Genomic DNA, 27602 nt, shown 5'->3' with positions numbered 1-27602 from the left:
CCAAAGAAACTACATATGCTTCAATATTAAAATAAATATAGTTGTAATTCCCCTCAGGCACGACGAGCACAAATGGATTTCTTGAACTGATTTAATGAAGCCTCCAAATCTTCATTAGCACCTTGAAAACTGTACAGAACAATACAGTTGATACAATTAACTAATTAGCTACCATCAAACCACACAGTGTACATTGTAGCTGGCTTACAACAGAATGAAACAATGTAACGTTACATACAAATAATAAAATACCTCGCTGGCTGAATGCCACAATGAGGGAATTATCCGTGAATTTAAAGGCGATTGTCCTTGATGCTGTCCTTGGTTTTTAACTCAACAAACTTCAGCTTATAATGTTTGTGAGTAATGTGAAAAACCTCCGTTGATTTCCATGAAAGACGGGCGTTGGTGTTTGTTTCCATGGTAACCCAAGACGGACGTTGGTGAAATAACCTCTTCTCAAAACAGCGCAAGAACAAGCTTGTAGATATAATCATGAGAATAATCATAAATAAATCAAACCATGTGCCACTCAGTAAAACAATATAAAGATACAATCATATTTACAATAATTAATATGAAATGTAAATAACTATATATACATATATCAATATCAATGAATTATATCAATAAACTGTCTGCATCATCATGGATACATTTACAATAGTTTTATTATAGGCAGAATAATCAGAAAAAAATTATTGGTGGAAACCCTCCAAATAGGAAGTCTATATGCAAGTTATACGTAATTAATCTTCTGTGAATATTCCAATTCATCCAAATGTTTCTGTATCTGAACATCTTAAAGAGGAAATACAAAAGACATCAGGTGTGAAAAGTCAGCTGCCTTTAATTGAAAAAAAAGCAAGAGAATACATACATATAAAAATGGTACAAAAATAAGCAGATTTATATAAAACTATCAATTTCTTGGTGATTTCCTTAGAATCATAAAATTACAACAAGAGAACAGAATAAGAGATATTGTATAAGAGTCTCATGTTGCAGGAGCTACAGAACCTTTCTTAAGATTGAGAAAATTTCTCTTCTTTTTCCTTTTCGGGACGACGGCAGGATTATCAGATTCCGGTGGATCCCGAAACACAAACAGGCGCTCTCTCCCCGGTGCGTTGCAGGCGGAGGTCTCCTTTTCCTCATCAGGGCAATTCTCTGCTTCCGTCACAGCTCTCGCTGTGTCACTCTGCAGCTGCCGAACAAAGGTGACAGGCTTTAAAACAGGCTGCTGGCCGTTTGTATTTAGGTCCTTCTTTCCTCTATTCCCAGCCTGCAACGATCCAGCATCCAGACGAGACCTGGGGAGCAGCTTTTCCACCATACTGCGCATCTTTACCCGAAGCCTGAGAGATTTGGAATAAAACGAGGCCATTGTGAGCTGGATGTTCTAATCAAAGCTACACTTCACTTCAGTTTGAGGTTCATCAAAGATGTCGCTATCCAGAAGTTACTCCTGGTGGTAGTTTGACATTGGAAAGCAAGGCTGATAAACAGAGACGTGTTGGACCCACCTCTCTCTCTCCACAGCACCATGTTGCACATCTGTGCTGTTTTTCTGCAGCACAATTTCCCTCAGTCTGACAGGAATGACTCTGTTCTGCTCCCCAGCACATCTGCAGAAAGAGAAATCATTAAATGAAGCATTTAACAGCTTCCCAAACCTGCAACAGCGTCATGCCGCGTCTGCCTTCTCCCACAAAACAGTGTCCTCATTCAGAGATGGCTTTAGGGAGTTCTCAGTGTGAGGGAAAATGGGTTTCTATTCACAGAACCAGAGCAGGGCGTGATGCAAACTTTACGTTGCTGGAAAGGAAGGTGTGGCTGTAAAGCTGCAGTTCCATCCACAGACAATTTATATGTGCCTTGCAAAGTATTCAACCCCCTGAAATTATTTCACTTTTTTTCACATTACAACCACACATTGTATTTTTAACCTGAGTGTAATGTAATCTTAACATAAATCCATTGGGTTGGTTAGATGGAGACAAAGCAACGTCATGAAGGCCAAGAAACACAGCAGAGGGGTCTGGGAAACAGTTATAGAGAAGTTTAAAAAAGGCTTTTTGTTGCACAATAAATTTAATTCCATTCAAATCAATTCAGTTTATTTATATAGCGCCAATTCATAACACGTCATCTCAAGGCAATTTTACAGTTCAACCAGATCATACAGTCAGATTGATTCAAAGTGTTCTATCTAAGGAAAACCAGTTGATTGCATCGACTCATTGACTCAAATGCAATCCCTCACACTAAGCATGCTTGTAACGACAGTGGAGAGGAAAAACTCCCTTTTAACAGGAAGAAACCTCCAGCAGAACCAGGCTCAGTGTGAGCAGCCATCTGCTGAGGCCGACTGGAGTTTAAGGAGACAGAAGCAGAGATATAAAAAGCAGCTGTAAAAGGCGGCCCCGTCCAGGAAACACACAGCCAGGCAGACGAGCTCCAATAAATAAATGTAGAGCACTTCTCCAGCTATCCAAAAGTATAAGGACAGAGGTACAACAAGTTAGTAAACTTTTCTTTAATAGCACATTTTAGTAAAATGAAAAAGAAAAAACAAAGAGGTAAAAGAGCAGCAGCTATCAAAAAGCATACAACCAGTTAAAATGCTGAATAAACTGGTCTTTAGCTACTTATTAAAAGAGTGTACAGAGTAAGACATATGGATGCAAGGTGTTCAGCTGCATAGGGGCAATAGCTCTAACGCCCTCTGGTCCTAAAAGAAATTCACAGAATCAATTAACAGCCTTTGAATGTAAGATCTCAAACAGAGAAAGGAAATGTAACTGGAAAAAGATCTGTAATCTAGGTGGGAGAATTACCATGTAGCACTCTGAATGTGAACAAATGTAAAGGTAACCAATGTTAAAAGAATAAAACTGCAGTATTAGTAACTGACTGTAATGGTTTAGATGTTTCCTTATGCAAACACACTGAAACCATCAAGAACAGAGGAAGAAAGGCAGGAATCATAATCTGTAATTGAGGCTCTGCCAAACCAAAGTTAAAGCTTAATAACATGTCTCAAAGTAAGACTGTTAGCCACTATTAACACACTTAGAGGTAGGGTTGTCAAAAGTATCGATACTCAAAAAAGTATTGATACTAAAATGCTGTATCCGGATACAATACTCGTTTTTAAAAGTATCGATACAGTGCCACCACCAGTGGCACCTAAGCAGTCATTCATCTAAAGTGCAGAATAGAGGACAATGCACTTTCAGAGCACTGTGTGATTGAATAATTTTTGTAAGAGGTGCAGCTGCTGAGAATTATTTTTGTTTTTAAACTGGTTTGGCTAGCGTCATTGTTATGTGTGCAAAGCATAGCCAAGGAAGGAACACTTAATTTTAATTTTATAAGTTTTTTATCAAGCTTGCTTAAAGGAATAGTACACCCAAAACATGATTAGCCTTCATTTTCTACTCACCCCCATGCTGAACAACACTCTGGAGTACTTTTTTGATATCTCAAATGCATCTGGAGATCTGGGAGGCTTCTTGCTGTCTGCTGACATTCAAATAATGGAGGTCTGTGGTGCCCGAGGCAGAAAGGTCCATAAAAGTCCACAAAAAACGTGTCAATATTCCTCCATACTGCTCGTCCAATGTATTCCAAGTGTCCTGAGTGGGTAGCATCCAGAATTTACTCGAAACGAACTCATTTAGAATGTTTTTAGAGCATAAACAGTAGTGTATAGGATTTCCTAAAAGCGCATGCATGCGAGTTCATGAGTCTACGGAAACCGCGGCAGACCAAACCAGATGAAAGTGCGCATTCAGCGTCTCCTCTGCCGATAATGCAAGTGTAGAAGAAGAAATGTGCTGTTTACCTGTGCAAAGAGAGAAACAACAAAAGAAAAATGTCTGAGGACTTCAGTGTTGAGGAAGAGCATGAGTTCTTTGCCGAGCTGAATGCGCACTTTCATCTGGTTTGGTCTGCCGCGGTTTCCGTAGACTCGTGAACTCGCATGCGCGCGCTTTTAGGAAATCCTATACACTACTGTTTATGCTCTAAAAACATTCTAAATGACTTCGTTTCGAGTAAATTATGGACGCTACCCACTCAGGACACTTGGAATACATTGGACGAGCAGTATGGAGGAATATTGACACGTTTTTTTGTGGACTTTTATGGACCTTTCTGCCTCGGGCGCCATAGACCTCCATTATTTGAATGTCAGCAGACAGCAAGAAGCCTCCCAGATCTCCAGATGCATTTGAGATATCAAAAAAGTACTCCAGAGTGTTGTTCAGCATGGGGGTGAGTAGAAAATGAAGGCTAATCATGTTTTGGGTGTACTATTCCTTTAATATTGTGCACAGCATACAACCTTTATTGTATTTATTTATTGTATTTTATTTATGAATGAAAATATTTCTGTAGAATTTTGGAGTCTTTATTTTTATCCTTGTGGTATCGAAAATGGTATCGAGTATCGAATATTTTCCTTAGTATCGGTATCGAGTTGAAAAGTTTAGTATCGTGACAACCCTACTTAGAGGTTAAAAATAAAATCTTCAGTTGGCTAACTAATAACATCACCTCCCTCCTACAAGATTATAAATGGACTACAGGGACAGATCTGAACACAAATAGCAGAAGAAAGATTAAGGAAAGATCATTCTGGGTCTTTTTCCAACAAATTCCTGCTGGAGGCATTCCTCATCAGGAAAACTATCCAAACTCAGCAGGAGACAGAAAACCTTGTTCCAGGCCATAAGGAATAAAGGGAAATTAAATGAGGACTATAATCTATTTTTTGATCTCAGCTCAGAGAAAAACAACAGTAAATGCTGTGATTAACAGTACTTCGTATTTAAATGAATTAGAATGCTTGGAGAAGGTTGTGTCTCAACATGGTTCTCTACAAACATTTATGCTTTTTTTAATATACTTCAATAAGAAAATATTTTTATGAACAACAGATGTTGAGCATCCTGAAACTAATTTATCACAATATCAGTTTACAATACCACAATGTTCTACAAATTAAAGGATAGAAGTAACATGAAGCAAAGGGCCATGTAAGCTCATACAGAACTACATTACAGCAGAAAACACATTTAGGAAGAACAGCTGCTTTATTCCTCCTAGTGTCACTAAATGACCAGTTTGCTGTTTTCCCTGATCTTCATAAAACTGCTTGTTTACTAGTTGTTCACTTATAACATACATCTGTGGTGAATAAATAGATTTAAAATTAAGATTACCTCACACATAAGTGGACTCTGATTACAGATACAATTAGTGCTGAAGCCAACTGGTTGCTTTGGGTTTTATTTAGAGGCATCAGAGTAAAAAGGGAGAATACAAATCATCCCCCTTAAGCATTTTGGACAACTTTATTGTGATCTATTGCATGAAATTCCAGTAAAATATGTGAAGATTTTTTGTAATAATTTTTATTTTTTTTAATATTGAAAGGTTAAATGCATGAATACATTTGCCAGAAACTTCATAGAGTGATAATATGTGAAAATCATCCATGTACAAATTTATCATTTAAATGAAACTTTCAGGAATAAATCTCGTAAACTAATATATTCATTTAGTGAGTTTTTTCCTGACAGAACTTGTTGTTGAGACTTTAAATTAATGAAGAACTTGTGAAATAAGACAAATATCCAAAAAGGTACTGAAGCAAAAATGTCAAATATTATAGGGGTTAAAATAAAGATCAGATTTCTTTTATTATAACTTTGTAACCTTAAGTTAATAATGTCTCTCAGTGTGTTTTTTTTTGGAGGAATAAGGTTTTCTTTTTTTTGTTATTGAGTGAAAACCCCAAGAACTTTAATGTGCCTCTTTATCGAGATTAAAGTTAGCATGTTCACTTATTTAAAGGGGTCATAGAATGCAAAACCGAGTTGACATTGTCATAGATGAATAATGATAGTTTAGTGGGTGAAATGGACGTACAGAGAAGTTCAAACCCCTTCGATTCCTCCTTTCTCTGCAAATCTCACAATTCCGAACTTCCACCATAAAACGGGCGAATCCAAACGAAGCACCGTGTTGGAGTAAACTCGGGGATGTTGCCTTATTTGGTTCTGGCCTTTACTTTTGTCACACCCCGAAATTTACATGCAGACCAGCCAACTGTTTTACTGGCCCAAGGGAGAGGGGGTATGAAGTCTCGACTGCTGGGCAGCTGACTGGACCGGACCTCAGCAGAGAGCCATGAGCCTCCTGGAAGAGGTGGGCCAGTAAGGCAGGCAGGAGGAAACACGGGGTCCTGCCTGTGTCCAGGCTACCGTCACTGGGACGGGTTCGGTCGCTCCATGCCCCGCTGGTTCCCTGCTCCCCTCAGCCGGGGTTCCCGGACCAGCCCCGGAGCTGACGGTTCAGCTCAGTTCGAATTTCCCCTGTGTTTCTACTACCGTATTTTCACGACTATAAGGCGCACTTAAACGTCTTTTTTTTCCCTCAAAATGTGCGGTGCGCCCTTTGGTGCGGTGCGCCCTATGTGTGTTGTAACTGCGACTTTTGAGACCACCTCATTGAGGAGATGATGAAAGAGTGGCTGAATGGAAGGAGACCAGGTGTTTTTTTTCCACTCATCACCATCGCTGTTAATATGTAACTCCATGCGTGCCCATCTCACAGCTGATGTGAAAAACATGGGGAAACAAATTAACGCTGTGCTCGCTGTTCAACCACTCCACATCGGTGTGAACCGGACCCAGCAGGTGCAGCAGAAGCAGCGAGTTTACATGCAAAGTCAATGGTTGACGCGCGTATAGGTGCAGCAAAAGGTCCCGCAGCGCGTTTTGAGCTGCAGCCGCAGCGCCTCGGGAGCGTTTAAGTATCTGACGCACCGCCAACGCGCTGCTGCTGCTAGAGATGGAAAAATTGAAGTTTTGCTGCTGGACGCGCCGCATCAACCAATCAGAGAAGCTGATCTGGGAGCTGACAGCGAGACAGACACATCGCTCTGATGACATGATATTAACGCCAATGAAAAAGGCTGGATGAATGAGGAGATGATGAAAGGCAGGTGTATGTGAGGAGACCAGGTGCTTTTTTCCACGCATCACCATCGCTGCGTGCCCATCTCACAGCCGATGTGAAAAAAAGGTGAATCAAATGGACGCTGTGCTCGCCGTTATCCCGGGGGTCTGACAAAGGAACTTCAACTGCTCGACATCGGTGTGAAGCGGCCATTCAAAGTAAGGCTGCGAGCGGCGTGGGAGCGATGGATGACAGACTGAGACCACAGTTTCAGGATAAGTGGAAGGCAGCGCCGGGCAAGTTACGCCACCGTTTGAGGATGGATTGTAGATGGACTAACGTGTCTGCTGGCTCTGTTGTTCAAGCTTTCGCAAAAGCCGGCATTATTTCTGAGGAGCCGCGCTGCACGGAAAGTGACTGACAGCCTAGAAGGGGAAATTGGCATGTCTGATTTAGCGCAGCTGTTTTATTCAGAAACAGAGGATGATGACTTTGATGGGTTTGATTAATACTTTGTAATAAATACATGAATAAAGCACAATCATACTCAGTTTTGCTCCCGCTCTATTTTTCTACCTGAAAACTTAATTCAACAGCAGCCTCTGGGCGCGTCTCCTCCTCTTCAGCGCGGTGGCTGGCAGGTGTTTTTTCATCTAAATAATCTAAATCTTGCAGCTATATTTGCTGTGATCAGTGGGAATAAAGTAGTTTTAATATGTTTTTAAGTGAGAAAGTCCACCTGAAAACTTAATAATTGCAGTCAGTTCATCCAGATTATCTATTTCTGTCGGAGCCGCTCAGACCCCCACATACCAGCGATGCACCGACAGCAGAAAACTATTCAACAGCAGCCTCACCGTGGCGGCTGGCAGGTGTTTTTTATCTAAATAATTTAAACTGCAGGCACCAGGATACCTGCAATAAAAGCGAACATATTCCGTCGGCAGGTTTTAGGATTTTAAGTTAATTTAGGAGTAATCACAGCGCACTGTCATCTGCGATGTGTCTGTCTCACGGCCAGCTCGCAGGTTTGATTAATACTTTGTAATAAATACATGAATAAAGCACAGTCATACTCAGTTTTGCCCCCGCTGTATTTTTAAATACACAGTAGAGGTATTTAAAGGTAGTAGAGGACATGTACCTGTATATAAAAAATGCGCCCTATAGTCCGGTGCGCCTTATGTGTGTGTTAAATACAGAAATGGGACACATAACTGAGAGTGCGCCTTTTAGTACGGTGCGCCTTATGGTCGTGAAAATACGGTATATGCTGCACTATAGTCGACCAAAATCCCGGACAATTTTAAAATTAAACCCTGGACATTTTTTTAAGTATGAAAAATAGGACATGTCTGTTAAAAAGAGGACGTCTGGTCACCCTACCATATCAATGATTTCGATGTTTCAGTGAATCAGTGGTTGTTGCTATGATGCGTCTTTGCTCAGCAGCTTCACTCATTGTAAACCAACCAATCAGTGCACAGCTCATCTAAATATTCATGAGCATACCATAAAAGGAAGAAAACCTGTCGTTTCATTTCAGGGCTTTTAACCAGGCTTGCATTAGGGGTCATAGAACAGCAAATATGCCATTTTCAGCCCAACTAATGTTACACACCCTATAAGGACCTGCACCAAATACCCTATAGAATCATTCTCTGAGCCCTTTCAGAGGAAATAAAGAGATTTCAGATGCCCTCTGCGGTGCTAGAGCTGAGTAGTAGGGCAACTTTTAAAATACACTGAATGGTGAGAGAGAAAAGTAAAAGTGAAATATTCTATGTTTTAGTTTCAACAGAAAAGGACAGAATGGTTTCAGACACGCAACAGAGATTAGGTGTACAAAGGCAGCTCTTAAAGGGAGACGAGGGAATTCAAGGAAGGGGAAAAAACAAAGAATTCCTCTGGAGTTGACTAATCATATTAGATTGCCAGAAAGATTTGAGAAAAGCTGAACCACAGTCAGTTTCACAGTAAATCAAACCTATCCCCTAATGGGATCCAGTACTGTATGAATAAATACTAAAAGAACGTGACCCAAACAAGACTTTGCTCTTTTCTGCCAGATAATAGATCACAGACTATCTTCTTACCCGGAGCGATCTTCCTCTGCAGAAACTGAAATGGGACGTTGTTTGCGGCAGAGGGCGTCGCTGATTGAAAGAAGTTCACTTTCGGGCAAACTTGGAAGAAGGAGGCGCAGAACCTCAGAGAGAATAGAACCAGAGAGACGACTCTGCTTTAGCAGCTGAGAGGCAAACTCCAGATCCTGTCAAGTACAGACTCTCTTTACTTTCTTTTCTCCAACAGAAACATTTCCACTGCTTATTAAATGTTAAGAAAATGATATCTGACCTGATCACAGTTTGAATAAAGTCTTTTAAGTTCAACTTGCTCTTTTAATTCTTCTTTTTCTTGATCGTTGATGGTAATCTCTTGAAACCTGAAGGGAAGAACAGTTTCAACACCTGTTATTACCACACGCTAGACAAAGAAGGTTTATTGTATTTTTATAGATCAATCCAAACACAGGGTCATTTTGGAGTTTTTTTTTTTTAAGGTAAATGAAACAAAGTAAAGAAAAATAAAGCATTAAAAACCAAGAATGTCCTGAATCAGAAAGAAACATTTAAGCATAAAATTACAAACATGGCTGAAAGTTTGAAACAATTCATCCATGATTCAAATGAAATGTTTATGACTAAGCTGCTACAAAAGGTAATGTTTTCAGTTCTAATTTAAAGCAGGGGTTTCCAACCTTTTCCAGGCCATGACCCCCAAAGAGCGCTTAAGTATTGCCAGTCTATCCAAACTAACTAGCAACGCCACGTTAATATGTACATATCAATAAAGCTATATTAAATAATAATACATTGGAATATATTATATTTCAAAATTAAGGGAAAAAAAAGCTTTGCAGTCTATCTATGTAAAGATAAACTGCAAAATTTACTTGTTGGCTTTATGTTGTTGTTGAAATGAAAATCAGATTATAATTCTTTCTATGGTGTTTAACCTCACTGACTAGCTGAACGCAGTTCTCTGACACTGTTACTGCAATAAAAACAATTTGCTTCTGCCTTTTCCGCATCTTATGCATCCACTCAATGACTGAAGGACTAATCCAGACATCAGCATATGCATGCTAGCTCATGAGCTATACTAAATACTGAACAGAAGTGGTCTAAAGGGCTGGTTATTCTCCCGCAGCAGTGTGTCGCAGTGAGCTTGTCGCAGATATGTTTGATTTATGCCCAATATTGAAGCGTGGTCTACCCTATGTTATTCCACACCAAAACGCAATAGGGACAATCATGAACTAGCTGTGGGTCTAGATACGGTCGAGGCGGTGAGGAAGTGCGGGCAAGTTTGTGCAACAATGGAGGGACATGAGGGCGAAAAAGAGCAGGGATCCAGGTGGAAAAAGGGTCCCAGTGTTCTTGCACACTTCGCTCTACAATTCATCTTCATGAGTCGTTTTCCACAATGGCGATCATACAAACAAAACAAGCCAGTAAGGTACCAAACAGGAAATACACATGGTGTATAGCAGATGTAGATTTGCACAATCAGAGAACTCCTGTCTGCGGCACTGTCTGCGGTCACCTACATTTTTGGAGAGGTGCAGCAGAGTGTCTGCAGAAAGGGCGGAGGAACATTTGCATTCACTGCGACACAAACGCAGACAACCTGGTCTCTGAGTATAAATCAGCCTTAAGAATGGAGTCTTGAACAGGGTTCCCACACTTCAGGTAAAATTCAAGTAGTTTCAAGAACCTGCCAGATGCCTTTCCTCAAATTCAAGGAACAAGTGGGGCAGGGTTTACCTCCTGCTACCATTTAAAATATCATCTTTAGTTGCATTTTCATGGCCATTAGTAATGAGAATAATCCTCAGGAGAAGGAATGAAACCGTCACCTTCCGTTGTGCATGGCGAACCGGGTTCAAATAGAGTGATGGCACCCAACGTTGGAAAGGTTGCATATGCAAACAACTGAACCAGGATGCTGATAACATGAGTTTGTGGCAGAACCTGAGCTCCACATGTAGCCCCTCTGTGAAAGAATGCCAGAAGAGCCTGAAAGACCCAGAGCCATCAGATGTGATAATCAGATAAAATGCCTTTAAAAAATCAAGCATCCAGAGGATGTGTTTTTAGATGATTAATTTCTGCAGTTTTCAGGGATGGAGGAAAAAGACCTGATGGAAGAAAAAAAAACTTTTCTGAATAGCTTACCTTTCAAAGGCCAAGGCAGTGACCTGCTCACACTTGTGAAGAGCCTCCTGAAGAATGGAGGTCATGCTGTAATCTGGCCGAAGCTCAAACACATCATCTTCACTGGCCTCCTGTCCCTCAATGCCCTCTTCCTGGGTTTCATGAGGCATTGCTCCAAGCGGAAACATCTGTAGTCTGTCCAGCTCTGTCCTGTCTGCCTGAAGCTGTTGTTCTGCTTCTTTGAGGCTCTTTACAAGGAAGAATCAATTAAAAATGAATTTGCAATGAAACAATGGAGTATTTTGAAGAAAAGAAGTACCCACCAAGCAGTGACTGTGTATGCTGGGAGCCATATCCTGAAGATCTGGGATTTTTCTCTCCGTGAGCTGCTGAATGAGCAGGCTCTGCAGGGTGACCATGGCCTTGGATGTCTCCAACACTTTGGTCCACCTCTCAGCCTTCTGAAAGATGATGGTAGCCATCTGCATTGCCAGGCTGTCCGCTTGGCAGAGCAGATAAACTTTCCTCTCTCTCTGCATTTCCTCCATTACCTGCCAAAAATACATAAAAGAGAGTTTCCTTAACTAGTCTGATATATATATATATATATATATATATATATATATATATATATATATATATATATATATATATATATATATATATTTATTAGGGATGGAACGGTTTATGAAAATCGTCTGAACCGTTCGGTTCGACTGTCTCGGTTCGGTTCGCGTGTTTTGCGTTCGGTTCATGTGCTGCTCCATTTTCTCATAGGCGAAGCGTTTACACTCCAGAGCAGAAGGTGGCGGTACTTCGACCAAAGCCAACCACCAGTAGTAAACAAGAAGAACAAGAAGCGAAGCAGCTTAACCGGGTGTAGCAGGGAAAAAAATCTGCTGTTGTGGAGAATTGTGTGGGTATGGCGAGTGGGAAAGAACAGGAGTTGGGAGACGCGCCAGCAGCACCTTATAGGTCTGCTGTATGGGACCACTTTGCATTTAGAGTGACCTTCGATGACAGCGGAAAGAAAGTTGTGGATAAAAGTGCAACAGTGTGCAAGCATTGTGCAACACGTTTTGTTTATGCTAACAGCAAAAATGACCAACATGTCATGCTAACCCCGAAATCCCACATACTCCATCAGCGCCCCACTCCGCCCCGCTGCGCTCCAGACCGGCTGCACAAAGCAAAGCATACAGCCTCCACTGTGGCTCCCGTCCGCTCCGCTCTGAGTTTTTTGTAGATCGTAGAGGGCATGCGCGAGATGATTAAATTCAAAGCAGCAAAACATGCGGAAATGATCCATGGTTTCCACGAATCATTAAAAATAATTACAATTCATACATTTTTTTGGATTTTTTCCATTCATTTCATAAAAAAAAAATTCATTAATTTTTATAATTTTTATAAATTTTTTTATTTTTCGGTGTAACAATAAACATATACCGAACCAAACCGAAAACCGTGACCACGAAACCGTGAACCGAACCGAACCGTGGATTTTGTGAACCGTTCCACCCCTAATATATATATAACTTATTTAACTGATAGCTCTACCTTAATCATAACACCGCTCTCCATCTCCCTCTCTTTATCAAAAAGTTGAATTCTGTCCTGGAGCCTCTGCTGGAAACACGCCACCTCAGAGGTGTCTGTTTTCTTTCTGGTTTCAGTGGTTTTCCCCTTAGATTCCGTATTTTCCTACAAAAAAAAACACGCATTTAAAAAATTAGTTGGAAAGTGACTGCACATGGAAAATAATGACGTGATTACAAATGAAATCACCCTGTAGGGTCATGTACACTTTCTTTTATATAACAACCATTCTTCCAGGAGCCATGCATTAACAGGTCTGACCGCTGTCCTGCTCTTCCACGATAAACTCCTAAACACTCCTAATCTAAAACATGATGTAAAATCTCAGTCTAATAGAGTTTAGGAAATGATTTATTGAAAAATATAAAAGAGATAAAAATATATCAATGATCAAAGAGGTTAGAATAGAAGACAGTGACTATTAACATTTAAAGGCTTGTTCCAATTCTGTTGCTCTGATGTCCATGGGAGCCAGGACTATTATATTTGAATAAAAAACTGTTTAAGGAACACTATATTATGAAGCTATGCAATGGAAGGACAATCTTTCCTTTGTATAATCAGTGTCAGACTGCCACATATTAGGACTGACGTTAAGAGAAGTTACAATACTGGTGCACAACCAGATAGAGCAGCAGTCAAAGGTTCTCTCCTCCATTTGGCTCAAGCACTAAGAAAAAATCAATTGATCTTATATAGGTATTTTATTGAGGGGAAACGTGCAGGACCGAAGTTTGGAGAGAGGCTCTGAATTACACCCGATGTCGCTGCATAGTGGGTTTGATCCTTTGAGCATTTTTAATGTGTTGCAAATAAGTCAACTTATTAACTTTTTAATTCATATATATTTTCCATTCATTCTTTAATTTACTCTATTCATCTCTACATTTCTGTTTGCATTTCTGTCACATTATGCAAACGAGGAGTTGCGGTGCCCTCGTGCCTAAGCTTCTACCATGAATGCAGTAATATCTAATCAAGATATTGAAGTTGAAGCCTGAAGACCCTGCCCCACATAATTTATATTATTTATATATTATTATGATGCAAAAATGCATACAGAAATGTAGAAATTATTTAATTCAATCATGAAAGAATGAATGAATATATAAATGATGAATGAATACACAAATAATTAAATAATAAAATAAAGCATCCAGTGTCTCGTTTTTGGAGCTCCATACATCCACGTGGATTTTAAGAAGAAATTCTAGAGTCACTGACAAAGTTCAGCATAGGGTCTATAGAAGCACAAACACTGAAGACTGTAATAATGTATTCACCATCTCCTCTTCAGTTTTTGCTCTCCACGCAGCCAGAGCAGTGTGGAGTTTGGCTCTGGAGGTGGCGTGAGGCAGCACCAAACAGCGGTCTATTAGGGACAGACTCTTCTGGAACTCCAGCTTCATCCTCAGCCTGTCATCCTCAGACAGTGTCAGCTGAGACGAACACAGAGACCTGAGACAGAGTGAAACAAGGAGGAAATGACAGGAAACCTTACACAGATTAAGTAAACATTGATCTTAAATGATAAATAAGGTTAAATACATTATTTGTTGCTTTGGACAGAGTCGGTCTTCAGTTAATGCAGTGGTTCTCAAACTTTTTCTGTCATTCCCCACTTTGGACAAGGGGGAATTTTCAAGCCCCGCCTGTCCCCATCGCCCCAACACAATGCTAATGAAATATGAAACAATCTTAAAATGTTCCAATTTTATTGAACAAGTAGTATCTAAATACAAACTATCTACATCAAATAAAAGCAAGCTCAAAAATAAAGAAAATAAAAATGCAGCTGTGTCAAAATTTGTATCAAGCTCAAAGATAGAAAAAATTAAAGTGCCACTCTGCAATCTGTTAATAAAAGAAAAGAAGTGAAATCCATCTGGCAATACAGGTCTATTTATCCCTGCATCAGTGGCTGCAATGAGCCTGTTTTGCATTGCACAGTTTCTCAAAACGGGGTTGCAGGCTTGATACTGCCACTCTCAAGTCATGCTTTGTTTTCAGTGAAGCAACAGCTGAAAAGCCCATCTCACAGAGATATGATGTGGCAAAGGGAAGAAGAATGCACACAGCTCTCTGCCCGATGAGTGGATACTCCCTCTCCACTCCAAACCAGAAACATGAACATGTGGCTGTGTGAATCAAACGCCGTTATTCATTTAAGATAAAATATTTCAAATTCAGTTATTTATGATCAACCTGCGCCGTCAATCCCGGCCATGTGCGCTTTATTTGCAGTCTGGATGCTGAGGGTAAACATGCTGTGTCCCTTACTGCAGCACTGAGAGGGACTCCTGCGATAGCGGGGGAGAACGGGGTTGGGAGGGAGGAGGCGCCCCACGGCAGCACCTGCCGCTGGAGGACAAGAAAAGGAACGATACGTGCTTTTAAGAGTCTCCAAAAGTCGCTAGATTTGTCGCTAGTCGCTTTTTTGAAAAAGAGTCGCTGGAGGGGTCTGAAATATAGCGACTAAGTCGCTGAGTTGGCAACACTGGGGCGAGAAAGTTTATTCCGTTACAAATAATATGCCGACGTCACGTCAATCATTATTTTGGCACTTCAGTTCCAGGTGAAACTTTTCTCATATCTAATGTTCTTTTAATTAGACTGCATGTAGGCTAGTAATGATTACTTTGTGGGTTTGATTGGTCTAAAAAGCGGCAACATACAGCTATAAGGACAGTTTGCTCTCACACGTTCTACTTTTATAGTCACACAACACACACACACACACACCGGAACTTGGCGCGCCCCACCTGTCACGTCTCAATTCCCCACCAGTGGGTCGCGCCACACACTTTGAGAACCGCGGAGTTAATGTAACATTATGATAGAACATAATAAATATTTATCTTTACCTTCTTTAAATGCAATAGATAATGCAGAGTTTTCTGTATTTTGATATTTTGATCCATGTCCCTCCATCACTCACCTGAAGAACTCTCTCCAGTGAGCCCTGAGTTCCTTCTGCTCCTGCAGCTCTTGCTCCATGCTTTCCTGCAGGGACTCCCTGGTGCAGCTGAGGGTTCGCAGTGCTGCCTTACCTTCCTGGTGAAGCCTTTCCTGGCCCTGCAGTAGAGCACTGGCCCCTTGCCCTGCAGCCTTCTCTGACCCCACCTCTGCTTCCAGGATGGGCTGTATGGGCAACATGGGCTGTTTAGCACCCGGCGGCAAGAGTGTCAACAAGGCCTGTGCAGCGGAAGGCTGGATGGCTTTCACATCGGCTATCACACTCTGAATCCCTCGCATCGTCACCTAAAGAGAAAGTTTAAGCTTTTATTAAAATTATTACTATTTCTGCATTGATTTAGCTCACAGAGTGGCACCTTGCGGATGTCGGCAGCAGCCTCCTTGTCCAGATTGTTGATGAGTTCTGCGAGCTCCAGGCTGTGCGCTGTCAGTAGGTTCTGCCAACACTGCAGATGGTATGCTACATCTATGTTCTCTTCCAGACCTTTAGTAGTGCTGGATAAGTCGCTCTGTCTCTGCTTGTGGACCTTCAACTGGACAACAGGACACAATGCAATATTACTTTTGGAAATATTTGTTTCATAATAGATTTTTAGCCCAAAGAAAATAACCTGATGTAATAAAGTCATGAGTTTGGTCTCCTAACCATGTCTGAGATGAGCCCTCTCCTCTTGTTAATTAGTCCGCAACGCATTGCTCTCTTTTCTTGGTTCAGGGTCTCATCCAATCTTTGCTTCACCATAACAAGCTCCTTCTGGGCCTTTTCTTGCAGCTGATTCAGCTGTTCTGATGGTACAATGCTCCCCCTGGTGGTCAAAACAAGCCAAACAAATGGTTAAGTGTTTTTAATGGTCAGGAGACTCTTTCTTATAAATACAGTCCTTCTAACCACAGATAAAGGTGAAATAACGCTGACAGGTACTAGGGGTGTAAATAATAATCGTTTTGTATCGATGCATCGATCCAAAAGCCGACGATCCGATGCATCGACACATCCGCAAGATAATCGATTCATGTTTTGTTTTTTCCTCCGGTCTATTTTTATCCAGTTGCTCCTGGACGTAATTCTCCCTCCCGTGCTACGCTGGCGCTAAACCTATGTTGCCCTCCTACCTCGCTTCCTGGTTATACTCTTACAGCAGTGTGTTGCAGTTAGCTTGACACAGACATTTTTTATTTATGCTCAATATTGAAGCGTGGTCTGTGCTGCACACTGTGGGTCTAGATACGGCCGAGGCGGCGAGGAAGTGGGGGCGAGTTTAGTCCGACGACGGAGGAACATGAGGGCCAAAAAGAGCGGAGATCCAGGTGGAAAAAGGGTCCCAGCATTCTCGCGCATCTCGCTCTTCTAGCGGGTCAAACTTCACGAGTTGTTTTCCGCAATTTCGGTCATAAAAACAAAACAAGCCGGCCTTCTGTCTGCGGCCCTGTTTGCGGTCAGCTACAATTTGGAAGAGGAGCAGGGGAGCGTCTCTCAAGGGGGCGGGGACGTCTGGAGCCGAGGTATTGCATTGCACTCATTGCACTGATCATGTGCAGTATTTTTTGATGCAACTTTTCTACTTCTCTTATTTGCTGTTGTTTCTAAAAAAAAAAAAAAAAATGCATAACGATATTACAGCTTTCATTGATTTATTTCAAACTTGAAACTTTGTTTAGCCTGTAAGGTGTATAAAAAAAACAATAAAAAAAAAAAAAACTAACCAATTAATCGAATCGTATCGTGGTGTATTCTTGAGTATCGAAAATAATCAAATCGTTGGGTCAGGAAATCGATACTGAATCGAATCGCCATTATGGGTGTGATTTACACCCCTAGCTGGTACATTAGATGAGGAAATCCCCGTAGATCTAAACAGCAGATGCAAACTGTTAAAACAGTTGATCCATTTTCTCTAACAATGAATTGTGTGTAAATGGAGATAAAAAAGAAATTATTCTTTTAAGGCTAAAACAGCTATGTAAGTAATGGATAAATCATTGAATTGATCATAGAGACTCCAAAACATGCCATTCCCTAAAATCACAACACAATATATAGATCTACATACATATCAAAAATGAATTAGATTCTGATTCGAATGATTTTAAATTCATTCCTTTTGATCTGGTCTGACCTCAAATTACATTGCTTGTATCAAAAACAATTTTCTTCGCCATTGTGACAAAATGATAAGCTAATTGAGACCGTTTTGCAACACAATTATCCTTTTACAGGATATTATAGATATTAATACAATTATATTCTCTATTATAGCTTTCACCTTCAAATTATTTAATTAATTGTATTTAATGACCTTTGGAAGGACGGTGATAATTTTGTTTTGTCTATTTAGGAGTGTAGTACTTAGTGATAGAAGCACCAGCAGTTGCTGTGGGGTAGTGGGGGGGTAAGCAGCATCACCCTAGCGAAGCAATGATGCTGCATTTTATTGGGACAGACAAACCGATTGGAGTCCTTTTGAACCTGGACACTCCACCCCTGCCATCACAGGTTGCTCTATATCTGCTGGGGGCGGGCATGCATTAGTTAGCCCTGAGAGGGAGTCTGAGTTGATGCAGAGAACAGGGTTCAAGTTTTCATTGTACTCTTCTTCATTATAGGTGCAAATAAGAAGGTATATGTGTTTAAAAACACAATTTCTGGAGCTGTTAATTACGCTGATTAAAAGTCAGTATCAGTTTAATTTTAGTGTAACTTTGATCACTTTCAGGCTGACAGCATTTACTCTGAAACAGAACCATGGGGGAGGGAGTCCAGATGTCAATCAAAGGACCAATCTGTTAATAAAAATAAACATATAGACTGAATTTCAGCTACACTGAAGCACCCCTGGGCAGAACCCTGAATTGATCTTTAGGAAATATTATGAGAATATATTTAGAGGGGCTGCAAAGTGACGCATTGGGTAGCACTGCTGCCTTGCCTCAAGAAGGCTCCTGGTTCGATTCACGGCTCAGGGTCTTCCTGCATGAGTTGCATAATCTCCCTGTGCATGAGTGGGTTCTCTTCGGGTACTCCGGCTTCCTGCCACAGTTCGAAAACATGACTCTTAGGCTTCTCTAAATTCTCCTTAGGTGTGAGTATGTGTCTGAATGGTTGTTTTTCCTGTTTGTCTCTGTGTTGCCCTGTGACCTGTCCAGGTTGTATCCCGCCTCTCGCCCATTGACAGCTGGAGATTGGCACCAGCACCCCTTGCAACACTAGCAGGGATAAGCGTGACGCAAAATGCATTGATTTAAATGAAGACATTTTTTTTGTAAGTAAATGTGTTTTACCCAGAACTCCTTAAATGGCATAGTTTTCGCTTCAACTGGTTTAAATTCTGCACAGTCACAAAATTAACGGATCGTTTCTGTAGGAGAGATAAAATCAGCGTAGATCTCGTAAAGACAGATCTTGTTGCTGGCTTATTTAACAGCCGGCTCAGAAAGGGTCGGTTCATACATGTAACACCAAAGTACAATAAATCTGAACAATGTTATGTATGTTATGTGTGACATCATAGTAACAAATGTGCCTGGCCACCATTTTACCTTTTAGTGTAAAAATTATAACGTACACCCCAATAATATGTTCTCAACTTTGTTGATCTGAGCAGTGTCTGAATGTTGTTCAGAGTGAACATACAGTATTGATGTTCACAGGGTGAGGGGGAAATTAGCAGCTGTACCAACCTCCTGATGTGGAAGAACCAGCTTTCCAAGTTGCTGGAGGTGCTGGAGAAGGTGTCGGAGATCAGAACATCGAGGCTGTGGAGGCTTCGCACCAAGAACTTCCTCTGAGCGCTGCGTTCAGCCAGGACGTACCGCTGATTGGCAACAGCCACATCCAGCACTTCCTCCAGCTGATCCTGGTCAGACAACGTCACATTGTGATTAATCTTTAAAACTCATTACTTCATTTATTTAGTTAAAAAAATAATAAATACAAGGACAGCAGGGTTTTTAAATTTAAAAAGTCTGACTTTGAAACTTCCGGCATCTAACAAGATGCTCACCTGATATGCAAAGTACTTGTGCTGAAGTCTCTTGGCTGAGCTCCCGTCTAACTCGCCCATCCTTGTGGCCTCCTCCAGTTCTTCTGAGAAGATCTTGTGCAGCTCCACCCGTCGCCACTCGATGAGCTCCCTCTGGACCTTTGCTGAAGCCTCTTCATGTCGGACCAAGAGGATCCGCCGTAGGTGACTCTGGCTCAAATTCTGCAGCTTCTCCAGGAGGATGCTGCATTGGAGAAGCTCCTGGCCACATAACATCAGTTGTTTATATATCATTTTATGGTTACTTTTCCCATTAAACACACGTTGCTACCTGCTGGCCTGCATGCTGGCAAAGCCGCTCAGCTTGGGCTTTTTCAGCCGCTTGTCTGCGATGCTCTGCTTCCATTTCCTCATGCGTCTCCAGGTTACACTGACCAGCCAGAGTAGCCATGCGAACCCCTTGTTCCTCTTTCAGGCGTCCCTCCATTCCAAGCAGCTGCCCATGGACCACACTGAGCAACCTCTGCTGGGCCTGGGCGCTGACCTGGCCCCGCGATCGCAGGCCACCGAGCAGGCAGAACGTCACATCTTTGTAAATCTGAATCCGGATGGCCTCCAGGTTACTGGAGGCTTGAACCAGTGAAGACATTTCAAGGCTTCAAAGACAAAACACAAGGAAATATTTATTTTTTTTTCAGGGGGGTGATTAAATAAAGGTTTGTAATGTAAGGATATTCTACTCACTTATCCAAAGCCTGGTACATATTTGGTGGCTCATCCAGCACCATGATGTCCACCATCTTGTCCTCAAATGCAGCTTCCTCTTTGATGGTCTCAATCAAGCTGGTCTCTGCAAACTCAGGATCCAAATCACATCTGAATCTCTAAAACAAAACAAAAATCACATGAATAAGACAGCAGGCTTTATGAATCACAGGTCCACAGAATCTTTGCAAATGCTTTTCTTACAATATAAAATAAATATATTAGCTTATAATGATGAATCATAAATTAGTAATTATATGACTTTTAAATATATAATTTAATGTCCTGAATTCAAACATTTTGACATTGATTTGCTGCATTAAACCTGTTGAACCAATGAAGAGAGTGGGCGCAACTCCTGCAGAGCTGAAATAAAGAGCTAACTGAGCCCCATCTTTCATTAGAGGCTCTTACTGCAGCAAGCTAACAGAAGCAAGCATTCTTCTTCGCTACTCCATACAGGTTTGGTGGTTTTATTAGATATCAATGACTTAAAGCTCATTGCGGCCAAACAATGATCCTTTTTTCTAATGCATAACTGCAATAATGAGAAAGATTGGTAACAGTAGCTGCTGCAGGAAAGAGAAGCTAGTTATTAAATGATATATATATTTTTTTTTTAACCTTTATTTAACCAGGAAGTCCCTTGAGATTGAAATCTCTTTTTCGAAGGGAGACCTGGCCAAGACGGCACACCAGTTAAAATACAAACAGAAATAAAACATAGACAAAATCTCACATAGAGGAAAAGACAGGTCACATAGGGCAGTTACATTTTTGAATGACATGACATTTTAACATGGCCTTAAATTCATTCAATGGGACTAGATCATTTAAATGGAGCAAGTTTTGCAAATTATTCCAGGACCATGGAGCAAAGTAAGAGAAGGATTTCTTCCCCAGCTCAGTAAAAACCATTGGAACCTGGTAAGAGCGCCACCTGGTGGAACAGAGATGAAAATGGCTGGAAATTAGCTTGAGGAGATTGCATAAATATGTAATATATTACTGAATTTAACACTTGATCAACCCAGAAAAAAGTCCATTGTCCCTAGAGAGTATATCATATTCATCAGAGCTGCAGTTTTCAAAGCACAGGCTTGTTGCAAACTTCTTTTCCATTTAATCTGATTTTGATTGAAAGCACGGACAGTGCTTTCCGTGATCCCTTCAATCCCAACCTCTAGCATTGAATCAGCAACACTGGACAACAAATCAAGCAACTGCGACAGAAGACCTCCCCAACTTTAAAGGTGCAATGTAAAGATGTATCCAGATGCAGGAAAATGCAGCATTGAAACAAGATTGTCCAGACAAATGCATTTGTCAATGGATAACACTACTCTGCAATTCAAACTCCCGACGCTGCAAATATGTTAAAAGGTACAAAGGTTTGCTCTCCTGTAGGCCACTGTACTTAGAAACCTTCTTCTCAGGACCACAGAGATTTAAGTGTACAAGTTTGCACCTGACCTTTAAGCATGCACCTGTATCCTCTTGCATCCTTGATAGATTGCCTTGCAGGTGATAAGTGATTACATTTACAAGCTTTTACACTTAGATCAGTGTCTAACCACCTAAGTTTCAGGTTGCAGATGCACTAAGAGAGAAAAACAATTTTTGGAGGTATGTTCTTTTGTATTTAAAAGTGTTCGTAATTAAAAGCATTCGAAAACAAAGAAAATGGTATCATGCAGAGGACAAACATAGAAGGTTGTCAGTCTGAAAACATTACAAAGGTAGAGTAGAGGGGTTGTAATATTACATTTTTGTGGTGATTTGGTGCAGGACAACATTTAAACAGATTTTTATCCACAATGAGGCAGCATCTCAATATATTAGGCAGGAAGTGAAGACCTCCAAATGGACGATTATCCAAATCGCACCACCGAATTATTTACAAAAAATTATAATTCATATTTGAACAAAGTCATACAGCTTAAAAGGCAATTCTCCAAAACAATAAAGAAATAAATAAACTTCTGACTGAAAAATGTGTACACTGATAGATATTCTCCACCTAATGATTGTGATATTCAGCAAAGAAACATTGATGGTAATAAAAGAAAAGTTTTGTCTTTTTTAATGTCAGAAAGAAAGGAAAAAAAAGTTTTTGTTTTTTTGCAGTGTAAATAAATATCTTGTATACAAATAAATGATGAACACATTTAAACATGCTGATACCCTTTGCTGAAGAAGACAGGATCTGGCTCTGGGACTAGCAAATTTCATGATGAGAACCCCCAACAATAGCAGCACCAACGTGATGAAGAAACCAGCAACAAATCCAGCAAAATGGACTCCATGATTGGGAGAAATCTGAGAAGACAAGCAGAACAAACAAAAAATAATAATAAAAAATCACAAACAAACGCTTTATTATGCAAGAAAAAATGACCTATTAGAGACTTACCTTGTCGGTGGAATTTACCCTCAGAGTCAGATTGGCTCTTAGTGGCCCAAACATACGGACATCATTCTGTGGGATAAAAAGAAAAAAAGGAAGACCTAATCATTACGACTGATTCTATTACCGTATGACAAATGTGAGAGAGCTGGCTTAGCACAAAAATATAACAGAAGGAGAAAACCAGACCTGTGATGCATTGCAGAAGGTCAGGAAAGCAGGGAGATCTAGGAGCTCATTCTTGTGACTTCTTATGTGAGCAGTATAATTAACAACCACATGAGATCCGGCTAATCAACAAAAAGCAATAAAACTGAATTAATTTGGATCTAAAAAAATCCACATCTAAAATTTAAATATAGAAATCTTTATATAACGGTCTGATGCAGTCACACACCCTGCAGGGAATCGATAGAAAATGTCTGGTAGCCTCTTTCGACGACCCTGCCTTCAGTTTTGATGGGCGTTACCCCGGAAATGGAGTCTCGTATGGCCATCTGAGAAAGGTTGGTCCCACCTGAGGGGCTTTGATTGTGGATCAGTAGGAAGAACGTCACCTGAGGGGGATCGGTGTAGAGCTTCACCTTGGTGGAAAAGATCGGCAGGGAAAGATATTAGTAATCACTTTCTATCAACTACATTTACTAACAAACTGATTTCTGCTGGAAAAAGCAGATTTACCTGGACACACTTAGAAAATTTTACCCCGAATGACGATGGAGGCACCGAATTCTGAACCTGGGGAAGTAATCCAAAGATCTGGATATTTCAGACACTATATTAATCCATCGGGGAATTCAGATCAAAACATGGAGACGACCTGAGGAGGAGGCTGAGGAGGGCTGTGGCTGATGAGAGTGCTTCTGCTCCTTCTGAGCTGCAACAAGTTTGACACGGAGGTGAAGGAGGAGTAAAAAGAGTGACTCCAAGGCCCAGCGGGGGCCGAAGACAGACATGGGCTCCATTCATTAACAGTAGAGGGCCCATGGATCACTTTACCTACAAGACCAGAAGACAGTGTTTGACCAAATGGTTAAAGAATCTGAAAATCACAATAAAGACGGACATCAGTTTTTGCATCAGAGTAAAAACTTGAGTAAATTATATTCAGTTTTTGTTAGTATACAAATATACTTTTTAATATGAAAGCTGCAATAGCTTATAGTGACTGAAGATGTATTCACAAATGCTTCAGGAGTCAATATTTGTCTGCCATTGTGTCTACAAACCATTGATCCTGAGCATGGCCAGGCCAGCTGACTTTCCTCTTTGGCTTTGATGCATTGCAGGAAGATTGCAAAGGTTCTGTGAGTGGAAAAAAACATCATTACAGCTTTATTAAGCCTTAAGCTAAAAAATATATAACAATAAGCTTCATGGCATACCCTTCAGTACCAAAAGTATATCTACAGTACAAATAAAGCACAGCTTTCTAAATCATTCCTTAGACATTCAGATTGCTTCTACAAACATTTGGAAAATAATTACTAGTTTCTAAGGCTGGGCAGATGGATCCAACCTCAAATGGTTGCAGTTGCACAATGCATGTGGGCACTGGACTCAAGGCAGGAGGAAATTTGTTCTCTAAGGTGTGACTAATAGTGTGTTTTGCTTGGTCAATGCCATAGAAGATCCTACACTGTTTACATTTTGTTCACTACGGCACTTTATGAATAGAAATGTTCATCTTCACTGCTAACCTGCTGCTCATTCACTGTCGGTAAGCTGTATGTAATGAAATTAGTTAGTAAACAATAAAGTATGTATAAATCTAAGCCTACATTTCATTTCGGGTCCGTTTCCATGCTTCACACCATTTGGAAACAGTCTGAGGATAGATGGCCCTTAAACATTACTATGCAGCAACGCATAAACAACCTAACCTGACTGGCCCACACAGAAAACAGACTTTATTTTCTAAATAAAATAGAGCAATCTGCAGGAGAACATCAGTCAGACATGGCATTCCTATCCCTTTGGAGGACCTTCCCCTTCAGGCTCAGCGGCTAAGGTGCTCTGATTCCATGTTTAAGAGAAACTATTAAGAATAGCATAGTCGTATAATGGGCTGCTCAGTGGGGCAGTGGGTAGCACTGCTGCCTTGCAGCAAGAGGGTTCCGGGTTTGATTCCCAGACCGGTGTCTTTCTGCATGGAGTTTGCATGTTCTCCCTGTGCATGCGTGGGTTCTCTCCAGGTACTCCAGCTTCCTCCCGCAGTCCAAAAACATGACTGTTAGGTTAATTGAGTGTGTGCCTGAATGGTTGTTGGGTGTAACCGGCCTCTCGCCTCTTGTCAGCTGAAGCACCAGCACCCCTTGCGACCCCAGAAGGGATAAGCATGGATGACAGAAAATGGATGGATGGATAATGGTATAATCTTCTAAGGGGTCATTTAAGATTAACTATTATTTAACATAACAGTCATGTTTTGAATGATGGGAGGAAACAGGAGTAACCTGAAAGAACCCACAACAGCAGTAGTGCACAAATAAACAAACTAGGGCTGATACAATGAATCAGATTAATCGATTAATGAAATAATTGTCAACTCATTTTGTGATCGATTAATCATTAACTGGAGTAAAGACTGTAAAACATGTCTTTAGCTGACAGAGCGTCCCACTCAGAGCAGTAATCATACCAGGGCTGTTAAAAAAAAACCATGCTCCATCCAGAACTCCTCAAGTAAATTTGTAAATTGTCTTCTTTAAAGAACCTTTTGCTATACGATTATTGATCGATTAATTGAAAAAAAATCAACAGATTAATCTATTTCCAAAATAATCTTAGTTGAAGCCCTAAAACAAACCCAAAGCCGGGATCGAACCCATAACCTTATTTCCGTGAAGCACATGTAATGCGGCATAAGGTAAACACACACACACAGACACACACCTACTCATTCTGCAATATGTAGTGAGGACCACGCGTTGACTCCCATGGACTTCCATTGATTTTGAGTCATTTTCAACCCTTTCTATGTCCTAACCCTAAAACTAACCCTAAACCTAAGCATTACCAATGCATACCTAACCCTAACCCAATTGAGACCTTAGCCCTAAACCTAACCATTAGCAAAATGCTTTGTGAGGACCAGCAAAATGTCCTCGCTTTGCAACAATTCAATTCAGTTTATTTATATAGCGCCAGTTCACAACACGTCATCTCAAGCCCCTTTACAGTTCACCAGATCATACAGTCAAATTGATTCAAAGTTTTCTATCTAAGGAAAACCAGTTGATTGCATCGACTCTTGAATCTTCAGGGATTCCTCACACTAAGCATGCTTGTAGTGACAGTAGAGAGGAAAACTCCCTCTTAACAGGAAGAAACCTCCAGCAGAACCAGGCTCAGTGTGAGCAGCCATCTGCTGAGGCCGACTGGGGTTCAAGGAGACAGAAGCAGAGATACAAAAGCAACTGTAAAGGGCGGCCCCATCCAGGAAATAGATATAAAACAGCCAGGCAGAAGAGCTCCGAGCCAGCTCCCATGTCAGAGGATGAAGAGAGCACATCCAGCCAGTCACAGTCAGAGAAACAGGACTACACTGGAAAAACAGGCTGATCTCCAACATCTATAAACAAAGTAGTCCTGATATTTCTCTCCAGGGTGGTGTCACAGCCAAACAGGAACAGACCAGTTAGAGATTGAACTAACAGATTCTGCAGAGTGGGAGAATAGAGATAGAATGAAGCAGAATGATGAAAACTGATTCCCTATGTCCTCCAAAAGTCTAAGCCTATAGCAACATAACTATAGAGATAGCTTTGGATAACTGGTCCTAAATCTGATCTGACAGCTACACACACACACACACAATAAATAAAAACAGTTACTTACGTCATATTTCCCTGTGTGTGTTGGTGTATCCTCAGAGGTACCGTTACAATAACGTCCTAGACTGGAGTGCAACGTCATGTGGCCGCAGCCGACACACAAAAAGGGCGAAAACAGACACACAGCTTTGATATTGAGGAAAATGTGCCATAATGTCAGACAGTGTGGCATTAAACCAACTACAGCCATTTGCTTTATTTCAGTGCGCTGCTGAGCGCAGCGGCTAGCTTACTAACCGCCCTGTTTCTGCATGATGTCGCGGTTAAAATCCCCGAAATATTTCCTCTAACTTTTCTCTGTGCGCATTTAAGGTAATAGATTCTCTAATAACATCTTTCCTGATTGACAGAATCTACTGACGCAGCATTTTCAAGCAGACTTTACACAAGACGTCTTTTCCTCGTTGACAAAATAATAGCTCAGGGGAAAAAGTTTGGAAAGATGAAAAAAAAAATGAGAGAATCCTTTAAAAAGTTCTGAAGAAAAATAATGAAACCGCGTTACTTCCTGTTGTGCCTTTCAAAATAAAAGGTTGACGCCTGGTTGAATAAACACTGCATGCTCTGGCATGTGATCCTGAATTATAATTAAAGAGGAGTTGTACGGTTTATCCATTTCTCCTTATAATAAATTTAATATTTAAAATGTATTTTTCATTGGGTTATGGTACTTCTGGACTTCTTAAAGTGTCAGTTTGCATTTCAAGTTGTTGTTTGAGAATGCCCCCTTGTGGAAGCTTATTTACAACACAAAATCATAGATGGAAAAACAGCTTTTTTGATTAATTCCAACTGCTTAAGAGGATCTTTATTACCATCATTATTACCATGTTTGAAGCTTTTATTT

At 40.7% G+C, this 27602-nt stretch overlaps 1 protein-coding gene across 1 annotated transcript; it reads right to left on the bottom strand.

Moving 5' to 3' along the window:
- Positions 1-680: 680 nt before the first annotated feature.
- Positions 681-27115, bottom strand: LOC119780117 (limbin-like). The gene is made up of 23 exons (XM_038280020.1): positions 26760-27115; positions 24149-24224; positions 23740-23918; positions 23601-23657; positions 23317-23503; positions 23109-23209; positions 22926-22991; positions 22697-22831; positions 20492-20631; positions 20079-20403; positions 19769-20008; positions 19446-19621; positions 16414-16573; positions 16124-16300; positions 15730-16052; positions 14075-14249; positions 12753-12896; positions 11516-11743; positions 11214-11440; positions 9331-9418; positions 9069-9244; positions 1527-1628; positions 681-1358 (listed from the first exon to the last, which is right to left on the bottom strand). Exons 1-23 carry the CDS (start codon positions 26943-26945, stop codon positions 998-1000), a joined length of 4029 nt encoding a protein of 1342 aa, XP_038135948.1. The 5' UTR covers positions 26946-27115; the 3' UTR covers positions 681-997.
- Between the last annotated feature and the right edge of the window lie 487 nt (positions 27116-27602).

The sequence above is a fragment of the Cyprinodon tularosa genome, unplaced genomic scaffold (genome assembly GCF_016077235.1).
Source record: "Cyprinodon tularosa strain WSP-4 unplaced genomic scaffold, ASM1607723v1 ctg155, whole genome shotgun sequence".
NCBI lineage: Eukaryota > Metazoa > Chordata > Actinopteri > Cyprinodontiformes > Cyprinodontidae > Cyprinodon > Cyprinodon tularosa.
Note: the sequence above shows the minus strand (reverse complement) of the source record. Positions and strands in the feature narration are given on the sequence as shown.